Below are 25638 nucleotides of genomic sequence, written 5' to 3'. Positions count from 1 at the left end.
GTCGAAGGGGCGCTGACACGAGGAAATCTGTACAGTGCCCGAGAACGTTTGTCAGTTTCATGATAATGAGAGACCTATGGACCTTTATAGAATAATATATTTCAACTTGAATCTTTTAAACTGATACATGAAACAGGACTGATTGAACTCACACTGTCCTGACTCTGTGTCTGAAAACACGACGACCTTGGACCCCATTTCACACCTCACACACTCACCGGTTTGTGGCCAGAAAGATTGCAAAGCCACAACCCTGAGAAACAGTGCCCTGCCCTCGAGCAAGACATGCAACCCCCAACTGTTGAGCTGCAGCGGCTCAGAGGCCGACAGAGGAGGACGCACGGGGCGGCTCTCAGTGTGACTCTGTGCTTTTCTAAAGTTCTGGATAAAACTAGTCTACATCGGCTTGTTTAAATATTTCAATGACAATAATATTCTTTATACACATCAGTATGGATTCAGAGAGAAACACTCGACGAGCCCCTCTGGCTTTATTTGGCTCCTCCAGCACATTTCTTTCAAAATGTATGTTTTATTAATTAACTAATCATTATGTACTGTCTGTTTTTCCACTGATCTATTGTGTTTGTTTTGCTTTTTAAGTGCAATAAAAAAAATAAAAACAATGAAGACTCGGTTTTAAACTCGTCTTTGCAGCATTTTTATCGGCTGGTCTCACTGCAGCAAAGGAAGTGTTGGCACTGAGATGTCAACCGCCACATGGCGACATTGGGCCAACTCTCTTCTTGAGATTGTTCAGATGGAACGGTCTGTGGCCCGAATGCACGGGGCCCGCCTTAAGACCCTCAAAGCATACAATATAGTTAAAGACAGTGTGCGACATGCTTGACTAGAAATATGTTTTTATTTTCTATCTTTTCCTTGACAGATCCGGGGTGGGGATGTATGTGGGGTCTGCATGTGGTGGATGGCGGTGGGGTGCACATTTGCACTTCTATACATGTATGTGCTGCAGGGGGGTGGGGGGAAGAAAAGGGGAAAACATTTGTAATATTTGATGTAATTTCTTTGTACATTTCAAAATCACAACAAAAAAAAGGAAACAAAGACGCCAAGATATCTCACCCTGGTCTTTTTGTACATCTTATTCTTGAGGTAGCTGAAGGTCCGGCTGACTTTTGTCACGTTCTTCCCCTCAGTGTCGCTTCGCAGAGGGCCAGGTTCCTCCTCCGATATGCTGTCACACACACACACACACACACACACACACACAGATTCACATTTCATCCTCACACTGTTTACACTTTCTGAAAACAGTTTTCACACCTCTGTACAGGCTGTATTGAGAATCAGCTGCTCTGAACACTCTGAACACTGTTTCTTTAAAGGTCTATCAAAAGGTCCCAGCTACAGTCAAGATGTAAACACTTATATTTCAGGTAAAGTGCATGTGCAGAGTTTGACCTACCTGTATGCCAGAGATCCAGAGGCACTTGAAAACGACCTCATACCTGCAAGAAACGAGAGCAGAAGTGAGCAGCTGGAATTTGTTTGTCATCTCAGGTGGTTGAACATAAATGACCTCACTGACGCTGAACCTGGAGCTCCTGGAGTCTTAGCTTTTAATCACACAACCGCAAGCTGAGTATTTGACTCCGAGCGCTACCACAATGCAGGTGACCTACACTCAGTATTGCACCTGAACACATCACAGCTCTGAGGCTGCTGCAGATTTCTCAGTGTGCAGATTCCTTTCTGTAAACAGGACGTTGTTACTTTCACTCTTGGCTGCAGAGATCCTCACACACACACACACTCCTGTCCTTCATTTGTTTCCTTTAATGTCCCTGAGGAGAGTAGTCAACATCACCTGCTCTCGTGGAAGCCGTGTTCAGGCCAAAAATCTAAATGTTTCTGCCACTGATGAGGGCAGCGAGTACTGAGACTAAAAGCTGAAGTATGACCTTTAACCCCCGGCCGATTATCGCAGCAAAAGAATCAAACACCATCACGGTGTTTCCACAGTGTCAGTACCACAGGAACAAAAAGTAGAAGTTCCCAACAGAAGTTCTGTTCAGATCGCAGCAAATTATATTTTGTCCTCCCCTGAAGCCTCATTAACACATTCTGAGTTACGATGTTTGAGGCTAGGCCGCTCTAAGATTTAAATCTGGATTTCCTGGCGTCACTGACGAACAAAATGAAGGAGGAATCCTTGAATGAATCTTGTACTTTGACGTCGTCTCACTTCCTGGTTGGTGGAAGATAAAGAAGGAATACTTCTTTTCACACCTTCTAACAACAACGTCTGTAACGTGATCTTCTGGTGTTTTTTTTTTTGCATGCCTGTGCTGAAGGCGACACAAAGGACACACGAGGGACACTAAAGGAAGACCTCACAGGTAGAAAAACACAGCTGAGTGTCTTTAAGTGGAGCTGACAGAGAAGAAGAATGAGGCGGGGGGCGGGGGGGGGGGCGGGGGATGTGATTGCTTTTTTTTTTTTTGTAACTCTTTCTCTGGTGATTGTGTTTCCTTATTGTGAAGAGACAAAAACAAAGACTAATCTAAGGGAAGGTCAGCTGCATGCTCCTCTGGGCTGGAAGACAAAGTCATGTTCTCTGTCCTCGCCGTGAGTTATAAAAAAATTATTTATTAATTTATGTATTATTAAATTATTATTTATTTATTTATTGTTATATTATTATTGTTATTATTATTATTATTAAATGATTATTATTATTTATTAATGTATTTATTATTAAATTATTATTTATATATTTATTTATTGTTATATTATTATTATTATTATTATTATTATTATTATTATTATTATAAATACAAAGAAAGATGGCGTCCTACATCAACGACTCCACATTCACAAAGCAAGCGTCTGCATCAAAAATGAACCTGTGGGCTTGGTCGTTATGCACCATCATCATGTCTATGTTCACTCTTCTAGACAGTCAGGACAGTGAGGACACACTCGGGGGGGAGGGGGGGGGCAGTACTTTAAGGGGGTCTTTGGGGGTCTCTAACAGTAGCAGCTAGCGCTCTGACAGCCTCGCTCTACAGCAGCTACGTTCACTTCTCGTTACTTACTCAAGCTATCATCATCGCTAGACGAGGAGTCCCCGTAAACGAACTGAGACCTAGATTTGGTGATGATGGGGGAGAGGTTGAAAGAGAAGGAAATTCGCCTCTTACGTCTCAGACGTCCCACAGCTTTTTGGGGGGGGCGGGGGGGGAGGGGGGAGCAGGAGGAAGGAAAGAATCACAGCAGGAACTGATTAAAGTGATTAAACCTCCGCTGATTAAAATTAAGGAAGTGTGGTACGACAATGAGGAGGGGAGGGGGGAGGGGGGTGAAAGATGAAGAGAAGCTTTCACAAAATAACAGTTAAAGACAGAATCATGATGTCAGAGGGCGTGCACGCTCACACAGGTGTGTCCACCTGAGGGGTTAGATCCTTAGATTTATTAGATTCTTAACCCTTCCTATCTCACAACTCGTCACTCACCATCAGTGTCTCTCTGGCTGATGGCGAGCATGGACACAGACTTGGTGAGGGGCAGGGACATGGGAGGACAGCTGTTCCGCAGAGGTCGATAGCGCCTCGTTTTCTGGAGCGAGAGAGAGAGAGAGAAAAGGTGGAGTCAAGCACAGAGCACGACAATCAAATCGATGATCATGAAAAAAAAGAGGACATGCTGAGGAGACGACAGGGAAACAGTTTATTAGCAGATGGAGAAACAGGAATAAAGTGATGGTGTGTGTGTGTGTGTGTGTGTGTGTGTGTGTGTGTGTGTGTGTGTGTGTGTGTGTGTGTGTGTGTGTGTGTGTGTGTGTCCTGACCGGGTCGTGCTCTCTGGTGTGCTCCCCCAGCTCCTCCTGCTCCTCTGTCAGAGACACCAGAGAGCCCCTGTCGTCACTGTCGTGCCGGGGCATCCTGAAGGGCTCCAGGATCCGGGGGACCCGGGTGGCGGGGCCTCTCAGCTCCTCCTGGGCCCCGCTGAGACCCTCCAGGCTGTAGCTGCAGAGACAAACAGGAAGCAGAGGTGAGGAAGAGGAAGAGGAGGGACGAGGCTTCATCACAGCTTTCATGTTACAGCTGCATCAAACACACGCACCTGTTGACACACACACACACACACACACACACACACACACACACACACACACACACACACACACACACACACACACACACACACACACACACACACACACACACACACACACACACACACACACACACACACACACACACACACACACACACACACACACACACACACACACACACACACACAGAGTTTAGCCAGCTGACTTATCACCGGGCTCTGGAGCAGATTTACAGCTGAAGCGGCGGCGAGTGACTTCCAACATCAGCATCGAGAGCTCGGCCGCTGTGATTTACAAACCCAATTACATAGATCTGAAAAAGAGGCCTGGAAGAATCCAATGCAACGATTATGGAGAGGAAAACTACAGCTACATTTCAGGATGAGCTATGCTACACAGCCGCAGCGCCGCTCGCTGCAGGACAGACTCGCTCCGGCACTAAATCTCTGTTATCTCCAGCCCCTCGGCTTCATACGGCGCTCTATTATCCGGCAAATCATCGGGCCAACGTTTAAACATTACTAACCTAAACTGAGCCAAAAAGAATCCTTTGAGACGATCAGGGACACAGCAGCACTCACCAACCATCAACACAGACGACTCAACCCAGGATGTAAAGGCCTCTTGTCTCTGTTTCATTATTACACCCTAACATACACATCATACATGACTGACTGACTGACTGAGTGACTGTCTGTCTGTCTGACTGACTGTCTGACTGACTGACTGACTGTCTGACTGACTGACTGACTGACTGACTGACTGTCTGACTGACTGACTGACTGACTGTCTGACTGACTGACTGTCTGTCTGTCTGACTGACTGACTGACTGACTGTCTGTCTGTCTGACTGACTGACTGACTGACTGACTGACTGTCTGACTGACTGACTGACTGACTGACTGTCTGACTGACTGACTGACTGTCTGACTGACTGTCTGACTGACTGTCTGACTGACTGACTGTCTGACTGACTGACTTACTGACTGTCTGTCTGACTGACTGTCTGTCTGTCTCACTGACTGACTGACTGTCTGACTGTACTGACTTACTGACTGTCTGACTGACTGACTGACTGACTGTCTGTACTGACTAACTGACTGACTGTCTGTCTGACTGACTGTCTGTCTGTCTCACTGACTGACTGACTGTCTGACTGTACTGACTTACTGACTGTCTGACTGACTGACTGACTGACTGTACTGACTAACTGACTGACTGACTGACTGACTGACTGTACTGACTAACTGACTGACTGACTGACTGACTGACTGACTGTACTGACTAACTGACTGACTGACTGACTGACTGACTGACTGTCTGACTGACTGTCTGACTGACTGTCTGACTGACTGACTGACTGACTGTACTGACTAACTGACTGACTGTCTGACTGACTGTCTGACTGACTGTCTGACTGACTGACTGACTGACTGACTGACTAACTGACTGACTGACTGTCTGACTGACTGACTGTCTGACTGACTGACTGACTGACTGTCTGACTGACTGTCTGACTGACTGACCGACTGTACTGACTGACTGTCTGACTGACTGACTGTACTGACTAACTGACTGACTGACTGACTGACTGACTGACTGACTGTCTGACTGACTGTCTGACTGACTGACCGACTGTACTGACTGACTGTCTGACTGACTGACTGTACTGACTAACTGACTGACTGACTGTACTGACTAACTGACTGACTGACTGACTGACTAACTGACTGACTGACTGTCTGACTGACTGACTGTCTGACTGACTGTACTGACTAACTGACTGTACTGACTAACTGACTGACTGACTGACTGACTGACTGTCTGACTGACTGTACTGACTAACTGACTGACTGACTGACTGACTGACTGACTGACTGACTGTACTGACTAACTGACTGACTGACTGTACTGACTAACTGACTGACTGACTGACTGACTGACTGACTGTACTGACTGACTGACTGACTGACTGACTGACCGACTGTACTGACTAACTGACTGACTGACTGACTGTCTGACTGACTGACTGTACTGACTAACTGACTGACTGACTGTACTGACTAACTGACTGACTGACTGACTGTACTGACTAACTGACTGACTGACTGTCTGACTGACTGACTGTCTGACTGACTGACTGTCTGACTGACTGACCGACTGTACTGACTGACTGACTGACTGACTGACTGACTGACTGACTGACCGACTGTACTGACTGACTAACTGACTGACTAACTGACTGACTGTCTGACTGACTGACTGTCTGACTGTCTGACTGTACTGACTAACTGACTGACTGACTGTACTGACTAACTGACTGACTGTCTGACTGACTGACTGTCTGTCTGACTGTCTGACTGTCTGACTGACTGACTGTCTGTCTGACTGTCTGACTGACTGTCTGTCTGACTGTCTGTCTGACTGACTGACTGACTGTCTGACTGACTGTCTGACTGACTGACTGTCTGTCTGACTGTCTGACTGACTGACTGTCTGTCTGACTGTCTGACTGACTGACTGTCTGTCTGACTGTCTGACTGACTGACTGTCTGTCTGACTGTCTGACTGACTGTCTGTCTGACTGTCTGGACTAACTGACTGACTGACTGACTGTACTGACTAACTGACTGACTGACTGACTGTACTGACTAACTGACTGACTGACTGACTGACTGACTGACTGTCTGACTGACTGACTGTCTGACTGACTGTCTGACTGACTGACTGTACTGACTAACTGACTGACTGTCTGACTGACTGACTGACTGACTGTACTGACTAACTGACTGACTGACTGTACTGACTAACTGACTGACTGACTGACTGACTGACTGACTGTACTGACTGACTGACTGACTGACTGACTGACTGACTGACTGTCTGACTGACTGACTGACCGACTGTACTGACTAACTGACTGACTGACTGACTGTCTGACTGACTGACTGTACTGACTAACTGACTGACTGACTGTACTGACTAACTGACTGACTGTACTGACTAACTGACTGACTGACTGACTGTCTGACTGACTGACTGTCTGACTGACTGACTGACTGACTGACTGTCTGACTGACTGACCGTACTGACTAACTGACTGACTGACTGACTGACTGACTGTCTGACTGACTGACTGTACTGACTAACTGACTGACTGACTGACTGTACTGACTAACTGACTGACTGTCTGACTGACTGACTGTCTGTCTGACTGACTGACTGTCTGACTGACTGACTGACTGTCTGTCTGACTGACTGTCTGACTGACTGACTGACTGACTGTCTGTCTGACTGTCTGACTGTCTGTCTGACTGTCTGACTGACTGTCTGTCTGACTGTACTGACTAACTGACTGACTGTCTGACTGACTGACTGACTGACTGACTGACTGTCTGTCTGACTGTCTGTCTGACTGTCTGACTGACTGACTGTCTGACTGACTGTCTGTCTGACTGTCTGTCTGACTGACTGACTGTCTGTCTGACTGACTGTCTGACTGACTGACTGACTGACTGTCTGTCTGACTGTCTGTCTGACTGACTGACTGTCTGTCTGACTGACTGTCTGACTGACTGACTGACTGACTGTCTGTCTGACTGTCTGTCTGACTGACTGACTGACTGTCTGTCTGACTGTACTGACTAACTGACTGACTGTCTGACTGACTGACTGACTGACTGACTGACTGACTGACTGTCTGTCTGACTGTCTGTCTGACTGTCTGTCTGACTGACTGACTGACTGACTGACTGACTGTCTGTCTGACTGTCTGACTGTCTGTCTGACTGTCTGACTGACTGTCTGTCTGACTGTACTGACTAACTGACTGACTGTCTGACTGACTGACTGACTGACTGACTGTCTGTCTGACTGTCTGTCTGACTGTCTGACTGACTGACTGTCTGACTGACTGTCTGACTGACTGACTGACTGACTGTCTGTCTGTCTGTCTGACTGTCTGTCTGACTGACTGACTGACTGTCTGACTGACTGTCTGACTGACTGTCTGTCTGACTGTCTGTCTGACTGTCTGACTGACTGACTGTCTGACTGACTGTCTGTCTGACTGTCTGTCTGACTGACTGACTGTCTGTCTGACTGACTGTCTGACTGACTGACTGACTGACTGTCTGTCTGACTGTCTGTCTGACTAACTGACTGACTGTCTGACTGACTGACTGTCTGTCTGACTGACTGACTGTCTGACTGACTGACTGACTGTCTGTCTGACTGACTGTCTGACTGACTGACTGACTGACTGACTGTCTGTCTGACTGTCTGACTGTCTGTCTGACTGTCTGACTGACTGTCTGTCTGACTGTACTGACTAACTGACTGACTGTCTGACTGACTGACTGACTGACTGACTGTCTGTCTGACTGTCTGTCTGACTGTCTGACTGACTGACTGTCTGACTGACTGTCTGACTGACTGACTGACTGACTGTCTGTCTGTCTGACTGTCTGTCTGACTGACTGACTGACTGTCTGACTGACTGACTGTCTGACTGTCTGACTGACTGACTGACTACATGCTGAGACGCACGTTCACCCTCAAAAAACGACAAATGCAAATCAAGCAGCAAGTAAATATGATTCAAAGTAGGTCATGTTCCAAAACATCTCACACACACACACACACACACACACACACACACACACACACACACACACACACACACACACACACACACACACACACACACACACACACACACACACACACACACACACACACACACACACACACACACACACACACACACACACACACACACACACACACACACACACACACACACACACACACACACACACACACACACACACACACACACACCTCACGCCTCACGCCCTCCTGAAGCTCCCCTCAGTCACTGTGTGGAAGTAGCTAGTTCCCTCAGGTACAGCGTGTGTGTGTCTGTCTGTCTGTGTGTGTGTGTGTGTGTGTGTGTGTGTGTGTGTGTGTGTGTGTGTGTGTGTGTGTGTGTGTGTGTGTGTGTACAACTTTTTCACACGAACACTTAAAATAGTTTGAAGATCATTTCCTGTTGCAGTATTTTGGTGATCGCGAGCGCTGACAGGAAGTCAACATGTCAAAGTGACAGTCAGAGCAGCCGAGGTGACATGAAGAACAGCGAGGCCTGACAGGTCTCACAGCCAATCAGAGGCCGGTTGTTATTCACCGGCTACACAACGCTGAACTTAAGAGGAGCGATATTAGAAATGAGGCTGTGAGCATCATCCTACCCTATAGTGCACTCATTGTATCCCACAATGCATTGGGAAGAGTAGTCAACAACTGACTGTATATCCCATCATGCATTGCGGTTGACAGATTTTTTATTGCAGAGCAGAAAGTGGAGTTTTAATTCCTTTATTAAAAACATTCAAACATCATCAGTTTGAGTCGTCATGTTTGCTTTGACAGAGTTTGAGTGTTCATCTTATCTCAAACTTTGTGAGAATGTTTCACACTGTTTACTGTTGGTTTGAACTTCCCAGCCACCGTAGTCTCCTGCTTTCACCGCTTTCTTCTCCTGAAGTCCAAACTTCCCCTGACGCCTCAACAAACTTTTTCTGTCCTCGATGACACACCCCCCTCTTCACCCATTGGCTGCCAGTTCTCACCACATCAATAAAAAGAAAACACCAGTAGGTGTCAGCCGTCTCTCTGCGGTAGTACATCTGACACTCCAGCAGGGGGAAAGAGAGCAGTAGTGAGCAGGGACGCAGCACAAAGCAGCAGGAGATCAGCCAGCACACATTTATACCCCGAGGCCACGCCCTCGCTGGTCACCTAGCAACAAGTCAATCTTTCCAACGATCTGATGAATGTGATTCATGATTACCTTCTCCTGTGAAAGGTCAGCTTCCCTTCACCGTGGCTACAGACGGAGCTGCAGGTGATGGATGAGACAGACAGACGGGTGATGAGACAGACAGACAGGTGATGAGGTGATGGATGAGACAGACAGACGGGTGATGAGGTGATGGATGAGACAGACAGACGGGTGATGAGGTGATGGATGAGACAGACAGACGGGTGATGAGGTGATGGATGAGACAGACAGACGGGTGATGAGGTGATGGATGAGACAGACAGACGGGTGATGAGGTGATGGATGAGACAGACAGATGGGTGATGAGGTGATGGATGAGACAGACAGACGGGTGATGAGGTGATGGATGAGACAGACAGACGGGTGATGAGGTGATGGATGAGACAGACAGACGGGTGGTGAGGTGAGATGAGACAGACAGACGGGTGATGAGGTGAGATGAGACAGACAGACGGGTGATGAGGTGAGATGAGACAGACAGACGGGTGATGAGACAGACAGACGGGTGATGAGGTGATGGATGAGACAGACAGACGGGTGATGAGGTGAGATGAGACAGACAGACGGGTGATGAGGTGATGGATGAGACAGACAGACGGGTGATGAGGTGAGATGAGACAGACAGACGGGTGATGAGGTGATGGATGAGACAGACAGACGGGGAGGGCGGGTCAATACGGACATAATGAATGAAAGAATGAACTCTTGTGTCTTGCCATCTTTTTCTCAGTGTGTTGGAGATCTTCAGGCACGATTAAAGCCCGCCCCCTCACACTGCAGGAGTTTTAACAGATCTTCTTCTACATAATCTCAAAAATGAACATAATGGAACTTCACAGCCTACAGGATGTTACTTAGATTATCATGCCCGACGGAGGAACGCAATTAGGGTGAAGAAATATATCCGGGGGAGACGAGGACAACATCGGTTGTTCTCTTCAGACACACGACATCCTCCAGACCCTTTGAGTGACGCAATCACCAAGATTTTAAATTCCTAAAAATCAAACATGTTTGAAATAAATTGGGGCGTCTTCAACGTTCTCCGAGCAGAAGATAAGATTGGCTCTTTGTACGACTAAAACTACGACAGAAATTGGAGAAGATTTATAATCGTTTCCGAGCATCCTCGAGTCGGGAACATCACCGCGATTGTCGGGAAGGAATCGGACCTCAAATGGTCCTGATGATCCTGCAGTGTGACACCGGCTTAAGGCAGGTCTGTCTGTGACATCGTCATGTCGCAGAGTAAAAACAAAACATCGTGTGTTCAGGATAATCGTCTTAAAGGGACAGATTTAAGATTTTAATGACATTACTGATGCCAATTTTCACAATCTGCTGTACCGTCTTCAGAGGGAGTAACAGAGGCGTTACAGAGGAGACACAGGATCAGCTGACAGCAGGGGAGCACAGCGCAGAGTGTGTGTGTGTGTGTGTGTGTGTGTGTGTGTGTGTGTGTGTGCATGTCTGACTGTGTGTGTGGAGCTTAAACGCAATGTGACCTCACACATTGGGAGAGATCACAACGACCTCGATCTTTGTCCTCTAACCTGCCGACTCTCACAGGTTCCTCTTTGAGTCTCTGTGATCCACTTACAGTGTGTGTCCATGGAGACATGAGCTAATCACACCTATTTGGTTTTTTGAACCAGGCTGTAAACATGTTCATCTCTGCTGTAAAAACAGGCTTTTTAGAATGGGTGTGTATGTGACTTCCTGTGCTTCTGCAGCCAGCCTCTAGTGGACACTCCAGGAACTGCAGGATTTTACACTTCAGCATCAGCTTCATGTTTAAACACCGGACGTTGCAGCTTAGTTTTAATGTGTTTTTTTAATGGTTGTTATCGTGTCTGAAACTCCTGCTTTGTGTACATCTTTCAGACCATCTGTTTTGTTCTTGAATTCAACGCTTATTGTTTTCCTCTTTAAAGCTTAAATCAAGCCGTGACAGTGTTGAATATAAGGAGATAATATGTAAACAAGCGTTGGTATAATAAGGTTAAGCTGCAGCGTGGTGATGGCAGGTTGGTATTTGATGTGTCATTTAACTTCTCTGTGTGTTTTTGCATGGAGGGAAATTTTTTAAATAAAGAGCTTAATAAACTCTTAACGACCAGAACGAGTAGTGAGTGTTAACTGATGACTGTCAGAACGAGTTTGTGCATCACATGTGTTAACACAGAAGCAGCAGACACATGGTAACACAGCTGCTCACAGCAGGAGGAGGAGGAGGAAACATTCAACATGGCACAGAGGGAAAGAACTCAACAAGCTCTAAAAATCTGCACACATCAGACTAACACCAGCAAATACCACGATGAACCCAACGCCACCACAGCCTCCTCCTCAGTCTTACCTCCTCTGGTTCATCTCTGCGTCTCCTCCGTTGTTCTTTCCCGGACCCCAGCTGTGGCGCCGCAGAGGGGAGATGGACCGGTTGCTGTTCCTGAGGAGGCAGGAGCGCCGTGGCACCTCGCTCACTCTGTCTTTGGCCTCTTCTTCAGCGTCTCCCGCTCCACCACCGCCGCCGCTGTCCAGTCCTGCAGTGACAGTAGCCCCGGTCCGTACGCCCTCCTCCGGGCTCCAGCTGCATTCCAGACCCTGGCTGCCCTCGGGACTGGAGCTGGACGGACCTACGCTGGCGGTGTCGTCGGTGGAGGAACAGGAGACGGAGACCTCGCTGGTGCTGTCTCCTCCTGTAACTGCTTCGTCGTTCTGCAGACAAGACAAGAAAAAAGAGAGAGTGTTTTAATTTTAAAAAATCTCTCTCCCAGGCGTCCCACAGGGAACTGTCAGAGTTAATCAGACCTCGCTTCATTTATGGAAAGATGACAGAGATAAATTCTATAACCGGATGAAATGTTGGTATTTCAGAGACTCGACATGTGCACTAGTATCCTCTTTCAAAGTATTAATATTCATCCTACATGGAACCAAGGATTAGTCCATGACGATCTCAGGGTGCTTAGAGGGGTTGTTGTTGTTGTTGTTGTTGTTGTTGTTGTTTTAAGTGGGGTTGTTTGAGGTTCTTGTCACATGTAAGTATATTATCCACAGGAAATGAAGGTCACCATTTTATTGAGAGACCGTCCGGATTTCCGGCTCAGAGCTCGATTAGAAAATGTTTTTGAAATGAACTGAGCCAAAAAAAAAAATGTGTGAATAGAGAAAATTGTCAGAAAGTCACTTTGTTTTGTAATCATTTATGATCCTCTGTCTGCATGTGTTTGCGTTTGAGCTTTAAACAAAAATGGCTGCTATGAATGTGACCAAGGAAGAGTCAAGAACAGAGCCTCACAAGAAAAGAAACCTTTAACCAAACAGCACTGTAGTATAAATAACTGTGGAGCAATCCAAGAGCACATTTCACTGAATAAATAAATAGATCTATGTAGATTATGTGAGAGAAGAGAACTTCCAATTATTCTCATCATGTATATCCATCAGCGTTCATTCACTCATGCATGAATAAAGAGAGCGTCAGGGAGCTTTTTTTAACCCGCAGGAACGAGATATAATGAGGACCAAATGGCAAAGCTTAAGGATAATGAGGTCGAGCAGCTTTATAGCAAAACACTGACATTCAAACCAAACACCAATAAATGACGGCAGACGCTGAGAAAACAAACCTTTCTCTGGAAGAACGTAGCCAACTTATACACCAACACCGTTTTCACACATGCACTCCTTTAAGATTTATGGATTAACGTCAGGAGGTGGAAACAGACTGAAACTATCAGAAAACCCAGAACGACGGCACAGAGCCCAAGTTACAGGACACAAGACGTTTTCACATCCATACTCCTGAAAATATGTAGATAACTTCAGGAGGACTGAGCCTGAAATCCTCCTGATCTGTTGTTCACACATGAACCTCACAGCGAGAGACTATGGGGGGGGGGGGGGGAATGCAAAGAAGAAAAGGTGACTTCATGATAAAGCAGAGCAACATCTCTCCCTCGTACAGTCCCTGTTTGTCTTTACGAGGCCGCTCTGTAATATGAGGAAAGAAGGAGGAAACAAACAGCTCTGATAAATAAAGTACTCGCTGTGTGTTTCTGGTGGGAAACAGCTCCTGCACACACACACACACACACACACACACACACACACACACACACACACACACACACACACACACACACACACACACACACACACACACACACACACACACACACACACACACACACACACACACACACACACACACACACACACACACACACACACACACACACACAGGTATGATGGTGTGTTCAGAGCTAATTTGTAGGTGTGAGTTTTAACTGGCTCTATTGTGCTGCCAGCTGCACTGTGTGAGCTCAGCACAGAGACGCTTCTGTTGGAGAGCTCCGAATGAAAGATCTGCTTCATGCTGCCGACACGGCGTCCTCTGGGAGAGAGTGTGGGTTTGTTTATGCGAGTATTTAACGTGTATACATTCAGCCGAGAGAGAGAGAGAGTGCATACGAGTGCAGGTCATGTTTTGGAGGTCGTTCGATTGAAGCTTTGGAAGCAGGAGAAGGACTGAGCTCAGTTTCAAACTTTCTCTTTCCTCCACTTTCAAACTGGAGCTGGAGAGCCTTTAAAGAGCGCCGCTCCAGGACACGTGACCTTACACTGATACAACATTTTCTCTCACAGTTTTTTTTCCACGGCTTGTAGAACATTTCCAGCATGAGATATTCTACAAAAAAGACACCGCAAACATTAATCCTTTCTTACTGAAGCTGAATTTAGCTGTTTGGGTATTGTGGGGGAATTTAACATCATGCATCACTACGGACATTTTTGTCCATTTGGTCAAATGTTTCCTCTTCATCTGGTCATCATTTTGTCTGTTAGTGCATATGGAACACATTTTATAAGAAAGTTTATCTCTTGACACATTTTGGAATGCACATTTTAGTTTTTTTTAATAGATCAATAAAACACTGAATCATGTTTACTACCCTCTGAAGTCACTAAGGACAAAAATGTCCACTTCCAAAAAACTGATATAAAAATAGAACAGATTGATATTTGTTTCTACTTTTTTCTGCATAAATCTCTTAAACAACTTCAGCCCTGCTCAAAACTACCAAACATTCAATAATTTTGAGGATTTTAACCCTTTAAATGCCAGTTTGATTACTTGATGTCACTGTTGGGTTAGGGTTATATATACAAATATTTGGTGGCTGGGGGATTTCTTTTTTAAATCAGTCTTGGATATGTCAAAGATTATCCAAAATATTGACTTTGATGCATTGTTAGTTTTTGTGTAGCATCAGATTTCAAATGTAGTTCCCTATTTGGACATTGGAGGGTGAAAATGTCCAATTTACAAAAACTGATATAAAAATAGAACAGATTGATATTTGTTTCTACTTTTTTCTGCATAAATCTCTTAAACAACTTCAGCCCTGCTCAAAACTATAAAATATTGAATAATTAAATGCCAGTTTGATTAAATGATTCTGGCATTTAAAGGGTTAAAATCCTCAAAATGATTGAATGTTTGGTAGTTTTGAGAAGGGCTGAAGTTGTTTAAGAGATTTATGCAAATAAAAGTCGAAAAAATATGAATCTGTTCTATTTTTATGGCAGTTTTTTGGAAGTGGACATTTTTGTCCTTAGTGACTTAAGAGGGTCGTAAATGAAACTGATGTCTGAGGGTTAAGCCCGTCCCCGTGTGTCCACCGTGTCCTAATGTTCATCACACTCTGATATTACAACAAAAAGGACGTTCGTTCACATTAACAGGAGCATGCTTGGAGTTCTCCACACTGCAGAAAATGGGAGAGAAAACGAGTATTTCAGCTGTAACCAAAGGGCGCCCCGGCTTCAAACAGACTTTAAACATCAGCCAAGCGACAGCAGGGACCGCAGCTCGCGCTTCCCCCAGCAGCGGAGAGCAGAGCTGCCGGCTTGAAAAAGATGCTTAGTACATGTTTGGCATCTCAGCCTCGGGGTGCTGATAAATAAAAAGCCGAGCGTAGACTGACAAAATAGCTGCTTCATATATACTGTATAATCCCTATAGGAGCAGCTGCAGGGGCAAACACACAGAAACATGTTCTCACTGCTCAGTGAGAGTGAGCGGGAGGCTTGGATGGCAGCCAGGAGAGGGTGTTGTGAAAGTTGTTGTGCCCTGAATTTCCTGCTAAATCAAAGTAAATACATTGTCCATTAATTTCACATTTGTTCCATTGATCTTTTGGAACAAGTTGTTTCTACACTCGCAGGGAAACACATCAAAAGTATGAAGTTTTTTCTGCTCGTTTCAAGTTTATTTTACATTTTCTTTTTCTTGACTTCACTCCTGCCCTGCAGTTTTTTCCCATCTTCCCAGTTTGAAACCGACACATTGGATCAGTGATTGATTTTTTTAAAAGGCAGTGTGCGATGTTTTCAGCTTAGACAAGTAAGAAACATTGAGTCGGGGTCCAGTTTGTTTCTCCTGGGGATGCATCGTACTCACAGAACTCTGTTTACAAAGAGGAAGCGGAGAGAGAGTCTGACCTTTCTGAAGACGCTGTCGTATCCCGTCTCAGCGTTCAGGAAGCTTTCGATGTCGCTGCCAGAGTCTCTGTGAGCTGTGGACTGACAACTGGGGACCCTGCTGGTTCTGCTGGGTGTGCTGGGAGACTCTGAAGACTGCGAGGATCCTGAAAGACACAAAAACAGCACATGTGTTAACACTGATGTATAAATATGAACGTACCAGAGGAGGCCAAGGCTGCAACATTTCATTTATTAATCAATAGGACTCAACAGTGTTGTTCAGGATACAAGCTCAGTGAAGTAACCCCTCATCCCAATCCCCCCCCCCCGTGCCCGAATGATAAGTGACAACCACATACACCATGGCCGTTGCCAACGCAACCAAAACAGTGATGTCCCCTTCAAACGAAGAGAAGTGAAACAACTGCAGCAGAAGTGTCAAACATTCTCTGGTTTCAGCTTTTCAATTTGACATGAAGAGGAGTGAAACGTCTTTGTGTTTCGGACCATAGATTTGGAAATGAAGCAGCTTCATGACACTGAGCATGCTCACAAGTTGTGATGACATTTACTCGCATTTCATTTCATTTAAAGCTCCTGTGAGGAGTTTTTTTGTGCAGCTATGAATCAGACTTCTTTAAAAAAGCAAAGCAAACCATCAATGAGAATATTTTGACTTTCAGGAGGCGGGCTCTCGAGTAGACGTACTGTAGCTCCTCCATGAAGACACTTCATGATCAGGAAAAAACAGCAGGGACATAAAAGACATCCCATCGTCCACAAGGGGAGCCATAATCAACACGAACCAACAGTTCCCCACAGGAGATTTAATCGACTTTGTCCATCTGTGAATCTGGAAATAATCTGCAGATGAATCAATGAAAAATAATCATCAGTTTCAGCCCGAGATCCATGTCACTTCAGATTTCCTCAAAGGAAGCATTCAGAGTTCAAAAGTTAAAAAAACACAGAGAAACGCCATGTTTCCAGAATAATATGTTCCCGCCCCCTCCTCTCAAACATAATCAGGTCTTTGAGAGATCAGTGTGACTTCTGGGAATCTGAGAAGGTGTGAAAAGGCCGGAGGATCAATGGCCGCCTGTCTTTACTAAAGCCGTCTGTGCTAAACTGCAAAAGAAAACAACTCCTGTTTGTGTGTGTAAAGAAGTCTGAGGGCAGAGCTGAAGTCCGATTCTCACTCAGATTAAAGAGTTATTGATGTTTCTGCAAAACTGCATTTGAAGGCGGAGCAGCATCACATCAGTCACCCCGAGGAGGAGGAAGAGGAGGAGGAGGAGGAGGGACAAAGACCTAAGAGGACTCTCCTGCTGGATCAGCTTTAAATATAGAAGTTAATGAAAACCTCATTCTGATGTTTGACCAGGTGTGATCAGGGACATCATGCAGGCGCTTTTAAAGATGGAGTCAGGAGCTTGTTCCTTCAAAATAAAACACAGACTTCTCCTAAAGTGAGGACAGAGTCAGCAGCTTTCGCCTTCAAAATAAAATACCGTTGGCTTGCAGTGTAGGTACAAGCAGTAAACGTACACACTACATCCTGCAGGGGGCGGGGCTTCTAGAGGAGGAGGGGCCATGTTTGAATGTTGTGTTTACAAAACAAAAAAATGCGACAGACTCAACCTTTAAGCTCCGCCTCCAGCCATCTGGTCTGAGAACACGGTTCATCAACTCCCCTCTTTCTTTAGCCACAGCAGCTTTTAACAGCAACCCAACAAGAGATGCTTTGGTATCCCCCCCCCCCCTCCCCCTCCCCCCACCCACTGAATAACAAGTAACCCACCCTAAAGTTTGCACCAAGCACAACATTTCTCTGCTCGTCTACATGTAAGGACATGATCAGATAAGATCCCAGACTAAAAGCAGACATGTGTAATCACAGTAGTCTTACTTCAGCCACATGCCAAGAACAGCTGCATGAGATCATTCACCCAGCGGGTTCCTTTACATCATCTCTGAGGTCTATTTCTGCAGGAAGAGGAAGTTCTTCTTTCTGTCCCTGAAGAACATTTTCCCTGCGCTCACATGAGAAAGAGGAAGTGTGTGTGCGTCTCTTTGTGTGTGGTGTGTGTGTGTGAGTTCAGCCGCTGGAGGATCTGGATTCTGTGAGGGAACGAGGGACACATCATAAAGAATGCAGGTTTAAAGTAAAGCCAGACGCCCAAAGAACAACATATGTTACTATAGTATGTGTGGGGGGGACATGGAGCTGCAGTCAGCTGTTAAAAGGAGGGGCGGGAAGGGGATCAGGAGAGGGGGGACAAAGGGGTTTGGCAGAGGAGTCACTTTAGCAATAATCTGTAACTTTCTGTTTGGTTATTTCTTGGTGTTCTTGGTTAATCTGTTCCCATTATTTGTGTTGATTTGTCTAAAAACTTAATTTGTTTTGGCCAACAAGTCCAACATCATTCACTGACTGATGAAAACATTTTGATTCTTCTGTGAATAAAGCACAAAAATAAGAAGGGGTAGGACCAGGAAAGTTTTAAACTTCTTCCTATCCCTTTTGAACATGAACTATATTATTTCAGTTATTTGTTTGTTGCTATGGAGCCAGTTTTTTTTTGTTTTGTTTTTTTCCTTTTTATTTTGTGTTTGTATTTTCTTAACATGTTCATTAAATCGCCTAATAATAATCTGTTACTCTGAAACGAGCAAACGAGGGGCCACAGTCACAGACTTCCTGAAAGTGACTGACTGCTTCCTCCTGAGGGTTAGACGCTCCACCACAGGCCGACGTGTTCATGATACCACCATAACTCTGATTCTAGAGAAAACTGACGTCCTATAGGAACCTATAGTTTCAAACTCCTACACGCTGTCCTGATCGCACAAAGCTAACAAAGTTCTGACATTTAGACAGCGACTCTAGATCTGAAGTTTAATGTTCCGGTACTTTTCGAGATTATCGATCATTAAAGGAGCAGTATGTAACTCTGACCCCTAGTGTTTAAAATGGGTACTGCAGTCTAAATTCTAAACATCATAGAGAGCTGTCTCCCCCCCCTCCCCTCTAGAGTGGATGCTCACTCAGGTCACCATGTGGTGGACTCTGAAGCTTCAGTGTTTATCCAGCTCTGCATGGGACCATGAACCTCCTCGCTGTGAGCTAACCACTACACCACCGTGAAGCTGCTTATCAACAATTAAGCCAAAAATACACAAAGTGAGAAATGTGGTGTCACAAAGAGTCAGTCTGAAACACGTCGTGACAGATACAGCGTGAGTGTCTCTGAACCAATCACTGAGAAGGAGAGTCACACACCTCCAGGTCTTATTCAGGGTGATATCATGTGGACGTGCTTCTCAAAACATCCAGTAATAAGCTCTTCTTTCTTTTACACAATATGACACTCCAAACAGAAAATCTCCACCGACCTGTCTCCCCACGCGCTCCGCCAGCGCTTAACCTCGACCACGGCGGTTTAGGAAGCTGATCCAGAAACATTTCCACCGAGTCTTAACGTAGGTAACAAGTCCAGCACGAGTGGAGGATCCCACAATGTGACGTGTGTGTGTGTGTGTGTGTGTGTGTGTGTGTGTGTGTGTGTCCGGGGAGGGGGGGGGAGTGGTGAGTTGGGGTGACAGCAGTGGCAGAGTTTTTTCATAGACTCCTCCCCCTCACACCTGTCCTCCAAAAGTAGCAGGGGACTGTGAGCTTTGACAGCTGTCTCCCTTAGTCACACACACACACACACACACACACACACACACACACACACACACACACACACACACACACACACACACACACACACACACACACACACACACACACACACACACACACACACACACACACACACACACACACACACACACACACACACACAGAGTGGACAGGTGTAAAGCCCTCAGTGGGTGGTTGAGGTTGCTGAATGTGAACACCTGTACTCATTACTTTCACTAATATGCAACATGTGTTTTTTTTCTTCATCTTTCATTTGACTTTGATTCAGAGATTAAAAACGATCGCCACAGAGGAGCGTTTGAAGCGGATGAAGCACGGAAAAGCTAAAAAAGATGAGAGATGTATCGACAAATGAAGATGTTTAAGTTACAATATGTCTGTGCTGTCGTGCAGAATCGTGTCCCACATACCTGCAACTACCAGTCAACTGCTGATTATTGTCACAGTTCATGTTTTCACCCTGAAATCTTTAAAATGTTCAGAAAAGCAGAAAAAAACTAAAATACAGTCGCTTGATGCTTTAAAGGAAGAATGATCGACATGTTCCACATCAATAAATCATAAAGTCTGTCCTGTGTAAATGTGTCTCTGAGTCCTGACTGTCTACAATGAGGGAGAAGCTCGAGTCCCGCTGGCTGTGTTGTTGTCAGAGCCGTGTTTACATGGACGGGACGGCCGGCTCCTCCCCTTGTGTATAAAAGCTGTTTTAGTCAAGAACTAGAGAGAAGAAGAAGAACATACTCACTGATTATTTGGATGTTAGTAAGAGTTTTTAGATCACGCTCATTCTGTGTCAGTTTACATGAAATGCTAAGCTACGAGCTAACTAAAGAGCGCTAACATTAGCATGCTAACACAACAATGTGAAGCTACGAGCTAACTAAAGAGCGCTAACATTAGCATGCTGACACAACAATGTGAAGCTACGAGCTAACTAAAGAGCGCTAACATCAGCATGCTGACACAACAATGTGAAGCTACGAGCTAACTAAAGAGCGCTAACATTAGCATGCTAACATGCATGCTAACAATTTTGTCTGCAGCTTGCACTTAATGGCGCTTAAATACGGTGCGTTCTAATTGATAACTCCTTCATGTGAACGTGAGTGGAGAGGGGTTGGAGGTGTGTCTCTGGAGGAGAGCGGAGGCTTCAGGATGGAGGAGGCGTGGCCTAACAGTAGTTTGTTTTGGTTTCATGCTGGAGCTCAAGGGCGACATCTACTGGATCAAAAAGTCACACATTCTTCCTTTGAAACTGACAGAAGCATGTGATCGAGTTCAGGGGGAAACTGAGTGTTTCATTGCAGACACAGACTTGTAGAACTTGTCAACACTGTACTTTATTGTAAAGTCATGAAACCAGTGACTCCTATCACAACTGAAACAAATACAAAGCGGGCGTGAACTCTGAGCAGAAGCACATAACATCTTTTCCACACAAATCATCCCGTCTGCAGAATCAACGTGGTGAGAAGTAACTGACCAGATGAAGAATCCATGGTCGTCATGACATCACTCTCTCCTCTGTCTGCACGTTTTCACGCTGAGAGAGGAGAGGAGGTGCAGATCTTATCAGCTCTCTGGGGTAAAAACCTGGATTTTATTTCTCTGAATAAACTCAAAATGTTGTGTCCATGCTTTCTGAAAAAATGACTTGTTGAACGTTTAACCGTCCAGGACTAGCAGCAAACTGGAAATCTAAAGCAGGGGGGCGGGGTCACTTTTATTTATAAACATTTATAATCCACCTTCAAGTCAAGTTGAAATCACAAAGTGCCACAAACGCAGATATTAAAATACAAAGAGGTCTAAACAAATCCAGCAGACCAGGACTGTAAGACACACCAAGGAGCATGTCAGTAAAAACATTTTTAAAAAGAGGATCTCAGATTTTGCTAATCTGAGATCCTCTGGCAGCCGGGAGTTTAAGGCAGCAGAGGACCGATCACATTTCATCACATCCGGAGACTCTGGGAGTTCCTGTGTCTGATCTCAAACAGCAATCAGGTGCATCAAAAGAGAAAAGACCACACATGTGAGGGAGTGTCAGGAAGTGCTCCGACTGCAGCCTTTGAATGTTCCCCTAACTGATACCTGGATTAAAGAGTGTGGCAGTTATCAACCTGGAAGGGAAGAGTGTATGAATGATGTTTTCTAAATCTGAAAAGGAGACATTTTTTAGAAATTTGAAAGCTATGAACAATGTTTTTCACTCTTCAGTCAAGATGCTGCTTACATGTTTCCTCCTTTTTCTCCCTAAAATCAAAATCCAATCGTCTGCAGTCGTCCTTGAACACCACTTAACCAGACTGTAATTTACCATTTACCCCTATATCTTTGTTTTCCAGGCTCGCTGGATTATTTTGGCCCTTGAAGCCAAGGCGTGTCTCCTCCTATATAAATAAGGGTTTGTGGATCCAGTCGAGCCAAACATCATGCAACATTACAAACAACACTCTCGCCTGCAGACCACAGGCAGCAAAACTACCCAACGCTGCATTTTTTAAAAAACACAAGAATCCATGAGATGATGGGACGCAGATTCAGGACGGCCACACAGCCGATTGTGTGCATGTGGAGAAGCTTCAGCTGTTCTCTGTGAAGTGTTGCTTTGAGCGTTGTGCATCTAAACTTTGTGAAATGTAAAACTTCAGATTCCACTCAGCTGATTTGGATATTTTGAGACTGTCGGACACCTTCAGGCAGATCACAGTAGGAACAAAGTCTCATCTCCATCTTAGACCGGGTGGTTTGGTAACTTAATACCCCTCAGTCGACCTCTTCACCCCGACCTTTGACACCGGCTAAAGAGGGTCAGTCCCTTTGACTTCCTGTTTCACTAGTCTGCTTTAAAAAGTCTTCATTCAACTCAGACTACTGAACACTTCTCTGAAGTAAATTCAAACGGTGACATAAACTCTCGACCTGACGGAGAGAGAGAGATAAAAGATGTTGGGATGAGGGATGAGTTGAGTTTAAGAAGAGGGAGATATCTCAGCCAAACAGGAAGTGATGTCGTCCCAGATGCTGCAGGGAAATCCCCCCTCACCCACCCTTCAACGTTATATTCTGTGTGGCACTAAATAATCCTCTCTCTCTCTCTCTCTCTCTCTCTCTCTCTCTCTCTCTCTCTCTCTCTCCTCTCTCTCCTCTCTCTCTCTCTCTCTCGCTCTCTCTCTCGCGCTCTCTCTCTCCTCTCTCTCTCTCTCTCTCTCTCTCTCTCTCTCTCTCTCTCTCTCTCTCTCTCTCTCTCTCGCTCTCTCTCTCTCTCTCGCTCTCTCTCTCGCTCTCGCTCTCTCTCTCGCTCTCTCTCTCTCTCTCTCTCTCTCTCTCTCTCTCTCTCTCTGTGTAGATGTGTGTAAACATCGGATCAGAAACAGGATTTTTCTACCTGGAGACATCAGAACAAAGAACTGTGTCATGTATATACACTCCATACCCCGGATTCTGAAAGCTGCCGACTGTGCAGGCGCGGCATCAACCAAGTGACGCATCAGCACAACAAACATGGCGGTGGCAACAAGAGAGTCTTACTTCTGCAGCAATGAAGAAACATCTGCAACGCCATGTCGGCGTTTAACAGAGCTGTAGTCCATGTAGACTCCGTCGGTGTCAGAAGTTTAAAAACTGTCAAACATGTCAAAAAAACTCCCGTGTTCTTTACAGTCTCTCTCTCTCCAGCTGATAGCAGGAGGTGTTATTCACTATGATGTCATCTGTTTGTCGGGGTCGTTGGGTTCAGAGAGCGGCGCTCTAAGATCCGCCTCGATGACATCATGAGCCACAAAGCTCTGAGAAACTTCTCGCACAGTAACAGGAACAAAAGTCACTTCCCAAAACTGTGCTGATCGACAGCAGCACATAAAGGGTTAACTGGTGCGTACTCTTCTGTCCAGATGGAAGACATATTGAATGTATCACATCGCTCCTCTGTGTGGTCATGACACCGCTCAAACACACCTCTGAAATCACTGAGACTCTAAAGCTGCAGAGCGCCTGGTTCCTCCAGTAAAACAGTCAGACCTGTGAACATCTGAAGACGCACTAACAGCCTCTTTTAACGCATGAACGACCAACACCTTCAACGAGTGTCGACACTTTGACACTTTGAAAACTTTCTGTTAAGGTTCTGTTTCATGATCATGAGAATTGAGGACTTGGGTGGGTTTTCATCCCAAACAGGAGAGTGGAATAAGTGTCTGCTCTGTTCTTTTCCTTCTGCAGCCTCAAAGTAACAACACAGTAATAACCTCTAAGAGGACGCTGGTAGCCTAGCGGTTAGATTATGCATCACATGTACAGAGGCTAGAGTCCTCTGAGCGGACGACACCGGGTTTGAATGTGACCGGTGGCCTCTTTCCTGCATATCATTCCTCTCTCTCTCTCTCACCATGATTTCTGACTCTATCCACCTCAGATCCGGTCTCTACATTCACGGCACAAAAAAACCTGATAATAAATATTTAAAGAAAAAAAAAGAAAAAAAAGAAAAACCTTCAATGCAAGTTCTGCTCTGACGATCACAGAAGAGTTCAAAAGCATCAGATTTCACTTCCAGAGAAGGAAAAGAAACAAAAGTAACTTTGGAAAAAAGACGGTTTAGCAGAATATTTATTATATTCTCTTAATTCAGCCAAGTACATTTACACATAAAGGAATCTGACTTGGTGTATTGGTGCTAAACAATTAACAAGGAAATAAAACAGAACTAGAAACAACTGAAATAATACAGAATAAGAAGATATTACAATATATAAAATAGAATTTAAAAATGTAAAATATAAAAAACACAAAATGTACAAAAGGTGCGATGTAGGAGCCGTGCAGTGGACTATGAGACAAAAAATCTTAACTGAGTGATATAAATAAATGATGATTCATCGTATTTTGATTTATTTCTCTGAATCTGGGGAGAAACTTGCTGCGTAAGGAGTTTGTCTAAACTTTTGAGATGAAGTTTTAGTGAAGGTAAAGTTAACATGGTGAACCTGAAATATCTGAATATTGGATCAGATCCACAGATTCTTGTGTGGCATCAGAATCTCTTACTCACACACACACACACACACACACACACACACACACACACACACACACACACACACACACACACACACACACACACACACACACACACACACACACACACACACACACACACACACACACACACACACACACACACACACACACACACACACACACCTCATGGCATTAGAGCAGCTTTTGTCTCCACTTAAATCATTTCCTCCTCTCAGCAGACAGAGGACAGAGAGCAGAGCAGCTTTAAGTAACACTGAAGAAACGTCTGCTCAGGCTCACATGATGAAAGTTGTCTTTGCTTTGTGTCAGTGACACTTCAGACGGGCTGTTTGAGAAGTCACCACACTAACATCCAGCCGCTGTCACTTCAAACAAACAGAGGATACAGCCTCTCGGAGCATAAACAAGCGTGCAGAAATGACCCACTTCTGCACATTAGTCACACATGAGGAAATGACCTCGC

The 25638-nt window shown here is 45.2% G+C and overlaps 1 protein-coding gene across 4 annotated transcripts in view; it reads right to left on the bottom strand.

Moving 5' to 3' along the window:
• Positions 1-25638, bottom strand: part of LOC110000872 (A-kinase anchor protein 13) — a 124644-nt gene that overhangs the window by 33142 nt on the left and 65864 nt on the right. For 2 of the 4 annotated variants that reach the window (XM_065952440.1, XM_065952441.1), the window contains exons 11-17: positions 16442-16587; positions 12291-12649; positions 9941-9988; positions 3817-3994; positions 3482-3584; positions 1430-1472; positions 1087-1198 (exon numbers count right to left, since the gene is read on the bottom strand). In XM_065952440.1, the coding sequence (XP_065808512.1) occupies positions 1087-1198; positions 1430-1472; positions 3482-3584; positions 3817-3994; positions 9941-9988; positions 12291-12649; positions 16442-16587 (989 nt within the window). Of the gene's footprint in view, positions 1-1086; positions 1199-1429; positions 1473-3062; positions 3186-3481; positions 3585-3816; positions 3995-9940; positions 9989-12290; positions 12650-16441; positions 16588-25638 lie in introns of all 4 variants that reach the window. The other 2 variants (XM_065952438.1, XM_065952439.1) reach the window with 2 other exon arrangements.

This window comes from Labrus bergylta, chromosome 3 (assembly GCF_963930695.1).
Source record: "Labrus bergylta chromosome 3, fLabBer1.1, whole genome shotgun sequence".
NCBI classification, from domain to species: domain Eukaryota; kingdom Metazoa; phylum Chordata; class Actinopteri; order Labriformes; family Labridae; genus Labrus; species Labrus bergylta.
Note: the sequence above shows the minus strand (reverse complement) of the source record. Positions and strands in the feature narration are given on the sequence as shown.